This window comes from Mya arenaria, chromosome 9 (genome assembly GCF_026914265.1).
Source record: "Mya arenaria isolate MELC-2E11 chromosome 9, ASM2691426v1".
NCBI lineage: Eukaryota > Metazoa > Mollusca > Bivalvia > Myida > Myidae > Mya > Mya arenaria.
Window position 1 is genome coordinate 32,371,145 of NC_069130.1, and position 12,932 is coordinate 32,384,076.

General features: G+C 34.9%; 1 protein-coding gene across 5 annotated transcripts in view; it reads right to left on the minus strand.

The window, feature by feature from the left end:
- Nucleotides 1-12,932, minus strand: part of LOC128246797 (polyamine-transporting ATPase 13A3-like) — a 51,348-nt gene that overhangs the window by 7,593 nt on the left and 30,823 nt on the right. For 2 of the 5 annotated variants that reach the window (XR_008263364.1, XM_052965238.1), the window contains exons 16-24: nt 11,776-11,932; nt 10,085-10,205; nt 9,614-9,738; nt 9,142-9,323; nt 7,133-7,168; nt 4,278-4,325; nt 1,479-1,660; nt 879-1,031; nt 598-694 (exon numbers count right to left, since the gene is read on the minus strand). Coding sequence is in view for 4 of the 5 variants with exons in the window: in XM_052965238.1 (XP_052821198.1) it covers nt 598-694; nt 879-1,031; nt 1,479-1,660; nt 4,278-4,325; nt 7,133-7,168; nt 9,142-9,323; nt 9,614-9,738; nt 10,085-10,205; nt 11,776-11,932 (1,101 nt within the window). In the remaining variant the exon portion in view is untranslated. The remainder of the gene's footprint in view (nt 1-597; nt 695-878; nt 1,032-1,478; nt 1,661-4,277; nt 4,326-7,132; nt 7,169-9,141; nt 9,324-9,613; nt 9,739-10,084; nt 10,206-11,775; nt 11,933-12,932) is intronic. The other 3 variants (XM_052965239.1, XM_052965240.1, XM_052965241.1) reach the window with 3 other exon arrangements.

Sequence of the window (12,932 nt, forward strand, 5' to 3'; positions counted from 1 at the left end):
GTTAAACTCATACTGAAATAGAACATGACATGTTAAACTCCTACTAAAATAGAACATGACAGATTCAACCAGTACTGAAATAGAACATGACATGTTAAACTCCTACTAAAAAAGAACATGACAGATTAAACTCGCACTGAAATAGAAAATGACATGTTAAACTTGTACTGAAATAGAACATGACTGGTTCAACTCGTACTGAAATGAAACATGATAAATACACAAGATCTGAAATAAACATGGGTACACACATTATATGTGTAAAAAATCAATGAATGAAACTTTGCATAAATGAATTTCTTAATCACTTTTTAATAGTAAGTTTTTTGGCTCGTTGTCCGTTTACTGGTTGAATCCCTTATACTGGCTGTATCTTTGCTATCCGTGATTGTTGTATGGTGATGTGTATCTCTCATTGAGTCTGTTAGGCCTTAGCCTTGTACCTCTTAACAAGGTAATAGTTAACTGATTAACAACTGCTTTGACCCAGTAGTTTCCACTATTTCATTGCGATATGGACAAATATGGCAAATGAAAAGATAAATATACAGCTCTATGGTAAGGAACTGTAAGAAGCTATGTTATTTAAATACTTACAGTGTATAGAATCATGACAGAGATGAACTGTATGAAGCTGTACAAGGCCATGTACTTGAAACAGCCAAACGAGGTGACAAGAGCCGCTCGCCCCTCCCTAAAACAAAAAATAAACATCTCAGTTAAACACTGATTTGTTTGGAAAAAAAGAAATCTGGAGCAGAGCTGGCATAACAAAGTGGTGCAAAAACATATCCTTTGAAATATATAGCTTTCATAACACTGTGAAGAAATGTGTTTAAGCTTCAGTCATTTACAAATGAAACCAATTTAAAGCATACCTCATTAGCGTGGTAACACACTCTATGTTGTTGATTGCTGAGGTGAAAGGGGCAGCTACTGAGGCCTCAGCTTCTGACAGGGAGATCCCAGCATGGGCCGCCTTCAGAGCCTCACAGTCATTGGCCCCATCTCCACACATACCAACACTGTACCTGCAAAACAATGTCTACACTGTTTCAGTGGTAATTTTAAAAGATCTCCCATCACTGAATTTCATCCTCCACTAACCACTTGCACTCTCTCATAGTTGAATTTTCATAAACAACAGGAACTACTCTCATCCAAAACCATTATATCAGCACCTGAAAGTGTTTGTTGGGAAAGCCATGAATGTCAACAGTTAAATCAGAATTGGTAGTTTTTTTTATTAAACAGTGGAAATTTGTAACAAAAGTCAATGTAACACATGTAAACTAAACAGTGTTATAATTACTGCATTAAGAACATTGTCATCTCGAAAAATAACACAAAGAACACAGTGACAATTTTAAAATACTGCAATTGGGCAAATTAAGTGTCAGTAAGCAAAGGGGGGGGAGGGTATTTGGCCACTGCATAAAGGAGTATTGATTTTAATAATTCACAATTCGCTCACTCACCCCAGTTCTTGGAACTTTTGGATAAGGAGACACTTCTGGTCTGGTGACATGCGGGAGAAGATGGTTCCCCTGACACACACCTTACGCAGGGTCTCGGGGAAGTGTTCCTCCAGCACGGACAAGGAATACCCATCAATAGCTAAGTGTGTCTTTGGCTCCTCCATTGGCACACGAGTTGTCACCTGTGCATGGGAAGAAATGTTTTAGTTATCATTGTTTTAAATGAGTTTACATAATATGGCCAATAAAATTAAAACTGATAAGTACAAAAGAGAAATTCAAGGTCATTCTACTACATAGAGGTATATTTGTAGTGGTCACGTTTTCACCATATTATACAGTGGTCATGTTTTCACCATATTATACAGAATCTCTTTGCTCATATAAATTCGTATTCACTTACATAAGGATTGACATTGATACTGCAATTGCAAAAGCTATACCACAAGCTACACTCAAAGCTAAACTATAACATTATAACTAATATGACTTAATATACATGGTACAAATAGTGCTATTACAAAATATAGCAGAACTGTGCAGAAGCAAGACGATATAAATACAGATATATTCAAAACTGGTGCATGAGGTTTGTATTATTCATAACTGATTTATTATCAAACTAAACTGCAAGGTCAGGTAAAGAAATAGCTATAACCTAGGTTGCCAAAAAAACATATTACAGCAACATCTTTTCCTAGAAAAGGAAGGAAAAGAAAATATAGCTGAGTCATTGACACACTGTTAGTCAAAGCCTACTAAGGGCTATTGTTGGGTATAGTATCAATATGATATTTTCTTAAAATAATAAATCTATTTTAATAACACATTTGAAGAAAATTAAGATAGGAGAAAAGATCTATGTTAATCTACAATCAAGGTAACATGCAGTCTAGGGTAAATGATATTTCAGTATACATTTAAACATCATAAATCTGTACACCTTTTATCCCAATTTATTGTTGTTTCAAATTTATTTTTCGGTCCCGATTCTGTTTCTTCTTTTTTCAATTAAAATTTCCATCAATAAACCAAAATCGCTATTTCAAATTTATCTCTTCTTCGAGGTAAAAAAAACAGTCTTGACTCCAGGGACAACTTCAAGGAATTTTATAGAGGACCTGAGACTTGACGATGCTTCATACCAAATGTCAGTTGGCCTTGCAGTTTGGGACAATACTTTTTTCATGTGTTTCCCTGTATTGTTCTATGTAAACAGTGATCCCGGGGATGGGCCGCTATTGACCCCCGAGGCATAATTTGAAGGAATAGTAAATAGTGGTAAAGAACCACTTGACCAGGCTACATACTAAATATCAAACCCTTGAGCCTTGCCGTTTTGGACAAGAAAGTTTTTCCTAACATATATTATTTGTAAAATGAGTGACCCACAGAATTTAACACAGAACACTTTGAAAGAATTTGAAAGAGGCCCAGCCAAAGAACAGGCCTGTAAAGTTTGGGTGGAAATGGCCCAGTGGTGTAAGTTGAGATGTAAAGTTTGAAGCAATTGCTGCTGACATCTGATAATGCACAATCACAGGTTATATATGCACATGTGAGCTAAAATTTGATAGAAAAAAATGAGTCTAAACTCTCCCTCTGTCAGACAAAATTCAATAACAATATGTCAGTTCTTGCATGTTTATCATTCTTCGGAATTCAATAACAATATGCCAGTTCTTGCATGTTTATCATTCTTCAGAATTCAGAATCAATGCCATTTATTGAACATATTTTTTTGGCAAAATATAGATGTTTTGGTTATATGTATTTTAAATTATGAGAAAAACCGAAATGATTCTATGATCTATCTTTAACTTAAAATCTGTTAATAAGAGCAAATCAAGCTCTTCTGCAAAAAGAGCTAGTACCACAGAAAATAATTACTATATTGTTATATGTGTCACTGTTATCGAGTGTTGGTGGGTTTAGAAGGTAACAGGTAACACAGTCTATGGTTAAAATGAATGGAAATATTATTATATAACATAGTAAAAAGAGATCAAAATCCACACTGGGTTAGAAATTATATGCAGATGTGATGCCTATGCTTGTATTCCATTTTTTAAAATTATTTATCAAGTTAAACATCCAGACCTGGAGTCCTCTTTATTAAAGGATCTGTAGTCCTAACCTAACCATCCTAAGTCTGTATAAACAGCACAAATTGCAACAAGCAAATTTATTTTTACTTGCTCAATTTTGTTTATTTTAAAAACTTCCTAATGTTTAATACACACAAACATGTGCAAAACAATGAAAATAGGACACTAGAATGATTTTAATTTATGACTAACATTGACTAAGATCTTTACTGATAAAGGGCCCAGGTCTTCACATAGTACAGTAAAAATCTTATTTGTGGCGACATTCCACCATGATGATATACACAATCTACTTTTTCATTTAAAATCTCATTTAACAACAATTTTTCTCAGTACACAAATATTTGCCACAGATTTTTAGGACACATAGTTTGGTGCTTCTACTGCTACATTAAAGGTAGTTCCTTATCTGACACCTTTATAATATAAACAGTGTTTGTATCTCCAAAGCATAAATATCACAGCAATGTGGTCAGGTTTTCCTATATTTTGCATATGTCAACTGTAGTTAAAATGTTAGTCTCATTTTAGTAAAATTTTGGCTGAATATTTCACAGATGAAAAGAAGGTCTGTCTTTTTTCTTTTTCAAAAACAAAACTTACAATTGCTCATTAGCAAAGTCAGAAACACTTGACCACTACCCAATAGTGAGATGATAGATGATGATATGTAACACCCTATCACACAAACCTTTTTCGCAGCACTGTATTTATAATTGGAGAACTGAACTCCTCCATGCTGGAATAATGTGTATATAGACAACATAAATAGCCACATACCTAACACAATCATAGCAAGAACTGGCATCGCATTACAGTCATCGAAATAAGTCTTTTGGATGTACAAGCCCGCATTCATATACTATTGTTTGGCAAAACATTTTTGAAGAAGCCCTGCTGTATAAACCCAGAGATTGAGCCAACCCGGAAAGCCATTTACCAGTGCAGGGCTTGCGGGCTTGTGCTAATTTCGACCACTGTCGCAATATTGCATACTTAGCATTGCAAACAAAAATACACGGAACTCAGTCACAATATTCAAGTAAGGGGTCATCAAGGACAAAGACTATGTTACATTATATTATAATATTATCTGATGAATAGGAAAAGTTGGAGATATTTTTCAGGCAGTGGAAATATATACCTGTAATGCTGTTTTCAGAAATAAAATAAAATTTAATAAAAGAAAATCAAAATATACACACACAGATTTTGATAAATATAACTCTTCAAAAATAATAAGTACAAATGAGTCCTATGAACATCAGATATATACATACATTTTAGATTTAGTAACACAATAAATTAAGGTATACCAGGAAAGGAATTACATTGGTAATGAACATATTTATAACAAAGTACTTTATGAAATTCTTCTGTTTCATTGAACTTCATAAATAACTAGACAGTTGTTTTTGTTATCTAAACTGATGTCACATATTCTCTGAACATCATCTCAATATGGCGAACATCAGACAAGAGATATAGTCATATAATAGTCATATGATCTTTGACCTCTAATTGTGACCTTGACCTTGAACCAAATTGGTTGTAACATGCCCTCTGCACATTGTATCAATATGGTGAACATTTGTTGCGTGTTATTTCAAAATCCTTAGAGGTTCAAGAATTATGGAACGGGACACGATTTGTAACAGACAGACAAAACAGACATACTATAACATGGGCTCCTCACATCATCTCAATATGGTGAACATTTGTAGTGAGTAATTTCAAAATCCTTCAAGCAGTTCACGAAAAATAGAGAAGACACGATTTGTAGACATGTGATGATTTACCTCAGTGTGACCTTGATTTTGAACCAAACTGGTTGTATCATGTGCTCTGCACATCTTCTCAATATTATGAACATTTGTCGTTAATCATTTTTAAATCCTTCAAGGGGTTTAGGAGATTTTGAGCCAACACAAATTGTAGTCATTTGACCTTTGACCTATAAGTGTGACCTTGACCTTGAACCGAGCTTGCAGTAGCATGCGCTCTGCACATCATCTCAATATGGTGAACGTTTGTGGCAAGTTATTCCAAAATCCTTCAAATGGTTTAAGAATTATGGAGAGGACATGATTTGTAACAAACAGATGGACAGACAGACAGACAACTAGAGCAAAAACTATTTGAAAGGAGACATAATACAATAAACCAGTTTTATTTCATTTCAATGCAAAAACAATTCTAACCATAAGCTTTCTGTCTGAACAAAATAACAATAGGAAAACGATACAAAAAAAGACCTATACTCAGATTACAACCTAAAATTCCAGCAAATGAAATCACATAGTGGTATTCAATAACTTAACCAAAATGACATTATTATTTGGCTAAGAGCCTATAATCTATTAAGTAAGTTTCAACATATCAACCATTTAGCATGGCACTTATTGAAGGCAGATATGCGATTTCCTTGACTGGAAATGTAACCTATAATCTAATGAATGTAGATGAAAACTGTTCAAAGAAACAGTCTTATATAATACTATCCTAAATATTTGGAAAATGTTATGTTAGGTGGGTTTCTATTTTACAATTTTGTTGGAACAAGAAAATCTAAATTCACATGCCTAAGAATAATATTCTGACAGTTTTAACACAAAATCAAATAACACAAAAGACAAAACACCAACAGCAATGTTTCATGGAAGTAGCCAAATATAACAGTCTTTTTCAGAACCATTTATTCATTATTAATAACAATAAATTTGTCTTATAAACAAAATGTTGACATAACAATATTCAAGTCACTCTTATACACTTTTTTTTTCTTTCTTTTTTTCATAAATTAACATCTGACAAGAGCTATTTTTCCTTACCAAAACATTTGGTCAATGAGCATGAAACTATTGCTCAGTGTTTTTTTAAAGCCTCTTTTTAATATAAGACACAATCTAATTTCCCACTAGGTGTAATTTGTTGTGGAAAACTATTCCCAAAACAGGTGGGATGAAAGGAAACCAAAGGAAACCATACTTTATGGAAAAATAGTTGATTGTTTGGTGGCGCTACCAAATTATTTTTATATGTCAACCAGCAGAGAGGAAAACCGTTTTGAGTTCAGTCTGTACAGGTCATGCAACAGGAAATGTTTTGTCTAACCCAGGAGTAAAAAGACATGCAACTTGGCAAATGTTTGATGGGTTTGTTACAAACAAAAAACTTTCTAACCTAAGGAATGGTCTTATAATATTAAACCTAGTTAACTCAAATATGAAAATTCTTTTAACCTATAAAGCAAGTTGTGTGGCTTGTATTTTAAGCAAGAGACCCTGTCAGAAGCCAAAATGAGGCAAACATGTCTGACAAGTAGTCAGTCTTTCATATTTTCAGGCAGAAATAATTGAGATAATATAAAGTAGAAAAAGAATTTCATGCATTTTTCTAGGTTCATTTTGACTCTGACTGTTTTTAAGAGAAGGGTAAAACTATAATGGTGAGGGAATCTAGAACACCAGTATAGAAAACAAAACAAGACCAATATGCACAAAGTTCCTACAGGTTGTTAGTTTACAAATGCACTGCCCCACTAACCTGCTGTTGATAAGATGAGCTTAAAAATGGAGTGTCCTGAAATTCATGTACTACGATAATGACGTTGATAAAACAGATAGATATCAAATACTGGAACTATGTAATTAAAATAAGAGCCGATGTCACAAACTTGAGAATTGGATACATCTACTTCTATTTACGGAATGAATTGCATGATGATTGATATCATTATTGGGGTGTGAATGCAGTTAGGCTGGTTAAAGCATACTTTAACCAGCCCAACTGTGTTCATATCCCAAATAATGACATCAATAACGCATTCATTACTTATATTTACACCAATAGTTCATTATTTCTTTCCAGAATTGTCAATAAAATACTTAATTTCATTTGAGAAAATTTTACAGTAATTCTTTCTCACCAATGCTGTTAATAGAACAACCTAACCTGTTTACACATTTCATTGCTGCAGACAAAATAAAATCACTTTTTCAAGTAAAATTGAAACGCTAATGACAACAATACATTTAACTTATCATCAATTTAAGCTTTTCAATATGTTGTTTAAAACATTTCCTGGACTGCTGACACAATACAAACAATAGTATGCTTTTTATGTTATGTGATGATTCACGATCCGAAACATATCTGAAGATTTTGCTTTCATCAGATAATATTCCCACTTGCCAAAAGACTGTTCATTGGAACCTTGGAGGGATGAAAGTTGAGGTGTAAATATGAACATTATGTAGGGTGTTAATGGTGTTAATCGTGACAATTAAAAACTAGAATATAACATCAAAATAATGGTAACAACAATTGTTTGTAGATGAAAGGTAACTTTACTTAATCAGTTTTAGGCCACACCAAATTAATGTTTATCAATGGATTTATGGCATCTTTTTTTTTAAATTGCAAACAAATAATATTAATAATGACTGCTCTATTTTTAAACCAAAAAAATGGGTAAAAATTGGTGAATCAATGTTTTATCAAATTGAGCAGACATGTTTTGGATGTTTACTTTATAAGGGCATTACCTTTTAACAACATTTTTAAGTTTGGGATAATTGTTCAACATTTTAATTTTGAATATCAATTATATAGGGAAAAGAATGTTTGCTTTCATCCAAAAATAAGTTGGTGTGGCCTTTAAAACTTTGTGGTTCCTACTGGAATACAAGACACACAACTTATGAGCATAATCAAGGAAAATAGCTTTTACTTTACATTTTGAAAAAACCCCTGAGCAATGGCTTTTTACTGAACAATACAATATTTTGTTTTAAAACATTCATGTAAATATAATCTCTACAAAGCTATAATAACAGTGTTCACTAGTACTCATACCGTAGTGCCCAATACTTGGATTGAAAATGAAATGTGTTAAAGCAAACACAGCCTATTGCCTTACTGTATTAATGTATTTGCCTGTAATGCTTTTTAATTAGCCCCTGCCCATCTAAGCTAATCTAGCAACTACAGTTTAACTCAAATATTGGCCATGTCATATTACTAATAATTATATATCCCTGTATTAATTAATTCATTGTAATAAGCTGGTGATGTTTCTCTTTGAATAAACAACTTAATTTAAACAGAGCCAAGACTGTACCCAACAACAGATTCAAACAGACATGTACAGGCTAAGGGTGCCCCAACAACCTTTTCAGGACATACAGGCCCCTCCCTATGCCTCCTAATTCTCTTACAGTAAGTTCTGGGCAGTGAGTGCCCTTAACCTAAGTCAGCCACCCCTAAGCTCACAAGCCCCTAACTTCCATTACTGGAATCAGATGACAACTTCAGGCTCTCAGTGTGTGCCCTTTTCTTGGATCCCCCAACATTACAAAGCAGGGCACCTCTCCTTGGACTTGGTACTATACATATCGCCCCATCCCTGCCCCACAGCCTCCTTCCTGTACCTTAGGTCTGGACAGTAAGTGTGTGACCCCTCTAGAGCCTCTTAAGATATTGAGGCTGAGCACCCCTCCCTGGGCTTGCTTCTACACCTAAACTTAATCCAAGCCACCAGCCCCTCACCTTACCTCACTGTCAGGGTCAGAAGACAAATCAGGGCTCTCCGTGTGGGCTCCCTCTAGGGCCTCCCAACATATGGAAGCTGGGCGTCCCTCCTCAGACTTGCTTGCCTTCACCACAACGACATGGTCCCGGGAATCAATCATCCCACAGTTACGCCCAACACTCACTGCAGTCTCTGACCTGTCTCCTGGAACAAATATTGTTAGTGAGTGATCTAATTTAATCACAAACATAAGAAAATGTTCTAAATTGTTTTTTGCTTTTCATTTTCGTTAATTTCAATTTTCATTTTTACAGAAATACTGCTGTAATTTGTAATAAATGCTAAAATGTTTTCAGAAATTCCTCTGATTTTAAAAAGACTTCATTAAACATGACATAAGCTGATTATTTCAACAACAACAATATTGACTATACATAACAATTTCAAGACCGATACCATAAACTAATAGTATATTTCAATAATCTACAGCTCACCCGTGATCATGACTGTACGTATGCCAGCAGACCGCAGTGTTCGTATAACAGGCTTCGACTGGGGTTTCAGTTTGTTCTGGAAGATCAACAGGCCAAGGAAGGTCAGTCCACTCTCTGCATCATCTCTGGAAATAGTTATTCAATAGAATTAAATAATAATGTGAGACATTTCTATGGCTCTACAGTGTTTAACGCAATCCTTGAGTCAATCTTCCATTATGTTCGTTTGGTTTGTAAAAACTGGAATTCTGTGAATCACATGTGTGGCCTGTCAGGCGTGCCCATCATTCATCTGACCTATTGACCATAAATAAATAAGGGGTCATCTACTGACCATGACCAATGTACATACCAGGATTGAGGACTCTCCACAAAAATGTTACAAAGTTATTGATATGGAACAAAATACAAATGGATTGAATATATGCTGTCAAATTTAATTACTTAATTAATCTAAAATATTTTTCTGACCTTGACATTCTCTGCACTTGGTGCCATGTGACCTTGGGGTCAAGTGGTTTCCCTGCCAACGCCATCACTCGGAAACCCTGGATGGCGTACTGCATCATGATCTCATCCGTATCATCGGGTACTGAAACATGAATCAAACATACTCATTAAGAAATATACCTCTGTTGTTATTACTCCCAGAATTTCAAAAGAGGGGTTTCCATGCTAACGCATCACTTTGAACTCCTGCATGGTGTACTTGACAAAGCAATAGCATAGATGCCAAAAGAGGCATTTTTTGACAATAACTAAGCTTGATTTATCAGCCTTGCTGCATACGTGTGCATGGTCACTTATCTCATAATTCCTCTGTACTAATTTCATGTAAGATTGGAGGTATAGCTTAGGTTTTTGGGGAAGGACTTTGTGTGACTACAAAGATGATGCCCCCTTCAATGACATGAAAAACTATGACAATTCCTTGACTTCTTTTCTTCTAAACAAAAGGCCCACGAGGAACTCACATTCAAAGGGAAGCAATCAGTGAGCCAAATGTTTCGCAAAGGGCATGAACTACTGCAATAATACACAACTATCTATAACACATTGTCTACCTCAGAAAATACTTTTGGGCCAATGAAAGAAGTTCTACAATAATACGCATCTCTTTGTACAAATTGGTCTCTGATTGCAGCATTTCAAGAGTCATAATCCATTCATGCACGGGTGGATCTGGCTGCTTTAAGTAAGGAACCAAGCTCTCATGGATATCTAACTACTTTATAAGTTTGATTAAGATACAATCAAAACTGTATCACACTCACAAGCAATTTTGTAACAGACGCAGGGACAAAGGACAACGAGCAATCGCCCTTGGCCAGTAGAGATTAATATATTACACCAAACAAAACAAAAGGCATTTGTATTTCAATAACTAATTAAGGCTCCCACGTAAACAGCTTTTTGCAAACGTGTACACGGGACATAAGAAACAAAACAATGCCGTTTATTAAACGTCGTTGTAAATAAATACTTCCTGTATGCATGTTTACAGTTAATATCCATATGTTTCATTGATTCATTGTACAGATGTATGAACATACGCTTGTATTCTAGTCTGCATGTATTAATAGTCAGTATCCAAAATAATTACTTGTAGACCTGTTCATAAAACTATTTTGCTTCAAATGATTTAACAAAAATCGTAAGTGAAATTCACTTCAATGTAATGTAACTAAATTCAATCTTCAAACACTAGACTAATCAAAACAACTATAAAATGTTTGCAGAAATATGCAGGAAGAGCACTCAACTGTTTGCCTAAAGAATTCGCCATTGCTTACTTCAAACGACACAGAGAATACTAGGAATATTTTCGCACACTTTTTCATCATGTGTCCATTTCCTTAAATGGTTTGAGAACTTGAAAACATTTACCGTTGAAAACGTCACAACGCTATTTACAGGTGTAAATGTAGAAGCCTTATAACTAATATTATTCTTTAGACAACACATAGGGTAATAATTGAAGCCATACGCTGCATATATGCAAAAAGAATTACACAAGTATTAAGGATTTCTGAAAACAACAAACAGTGTTCATTTATCAAGTCAAGTTTGAAAAAAGTGATCTTAACTGATATATCCTTGTGAACAAGATTGATTAGAAATCTCTGTATTCAAATTTTATTTACGCTAAAGAATCCTCTCACCAGTTTTGTTATCACAGATTTTCATCACCACCTCCGGAGCGCCCTTGCAGAAGACATCCATGTTACTCTTCCCAAATGTCCGTGTTATTACGCTCATTCGCTTCAACTTGTTGGAAAATGGGAACTGGTGCACAATCCCAACCTCAAAGTTAGTAGCCTAAAAGTGGTGCAAAAAAGGTGACAATTTGAAACACAAAATTTAAAATGACATTTTTTTCTTCTGTCTCTTCCAACACAAACTATAGCTGAGTTTGGGTGCTAAATTAAGAACAATATTCAAGACTCACCTCAGAATAGTAGACTATAGACTTAGTAATCTTGCCCCAATTTATCGAATCATCTTAAGCATAACATGTTTAGTATCATATTTCGATAAGCAAAATTACTTGCTTAGACTTGTTATCTTATACACCAAAACATTCTTGATCTAGATCCCTTACTGATTTCCTATAAATGGAGAAAATTAAACAATTTATACCAATACAAAAATAGTGAGCTTAGTTTGATCTTGTTATAAGGATGGTTCCCATAGTACTGACCAGATAAACAAGAGGGCCATGATGGCCCTAAAACGCTCACCTAAGCAAAGGGCCACAACTCTGTGACAAAGCATTAATAACAAGAGATGTTTGTCAAACATTATGCCCCCCCTGAGCGTCATGTTGTCAGGATTATATGGACAATTGAATGAAATATGCATGGACCGAAATGACAGCTGATTTGTTGCTGACATTGGATGCCGTTGAGGCAGTTTTAAGATTATGACCATTCAAAGTTTGAGGATAGAGTGTGTTATGACCACCACCTTTGACTCTATGACCTCAAAATCCATAGGAGTCATCAGCTGGTCACCAAAAATCTAAATGTTAAGTTTGAGGGCCATGGGTGCAGGCATTGACAAGTTATCACACAGACAAGCTTTTTTCGTTCAAGGTCACTGTAACCTTGACCCGATGACCCCTAAAATCATATGGGGTCATCTACAGGTCAGACACAACTCCACGTCAAGTTTGAGGGCCATGGGTGCAGGCATTGTCCAATTATCACTTGAAACATTTTCGAATTCAAGGTCACTGTGAACCTGACCTTTGACCCAATGACTCCTAAAATCAATCAGGGTCATCTCCTGGTCAGGCCCAAATTACATGTCAAGTTTG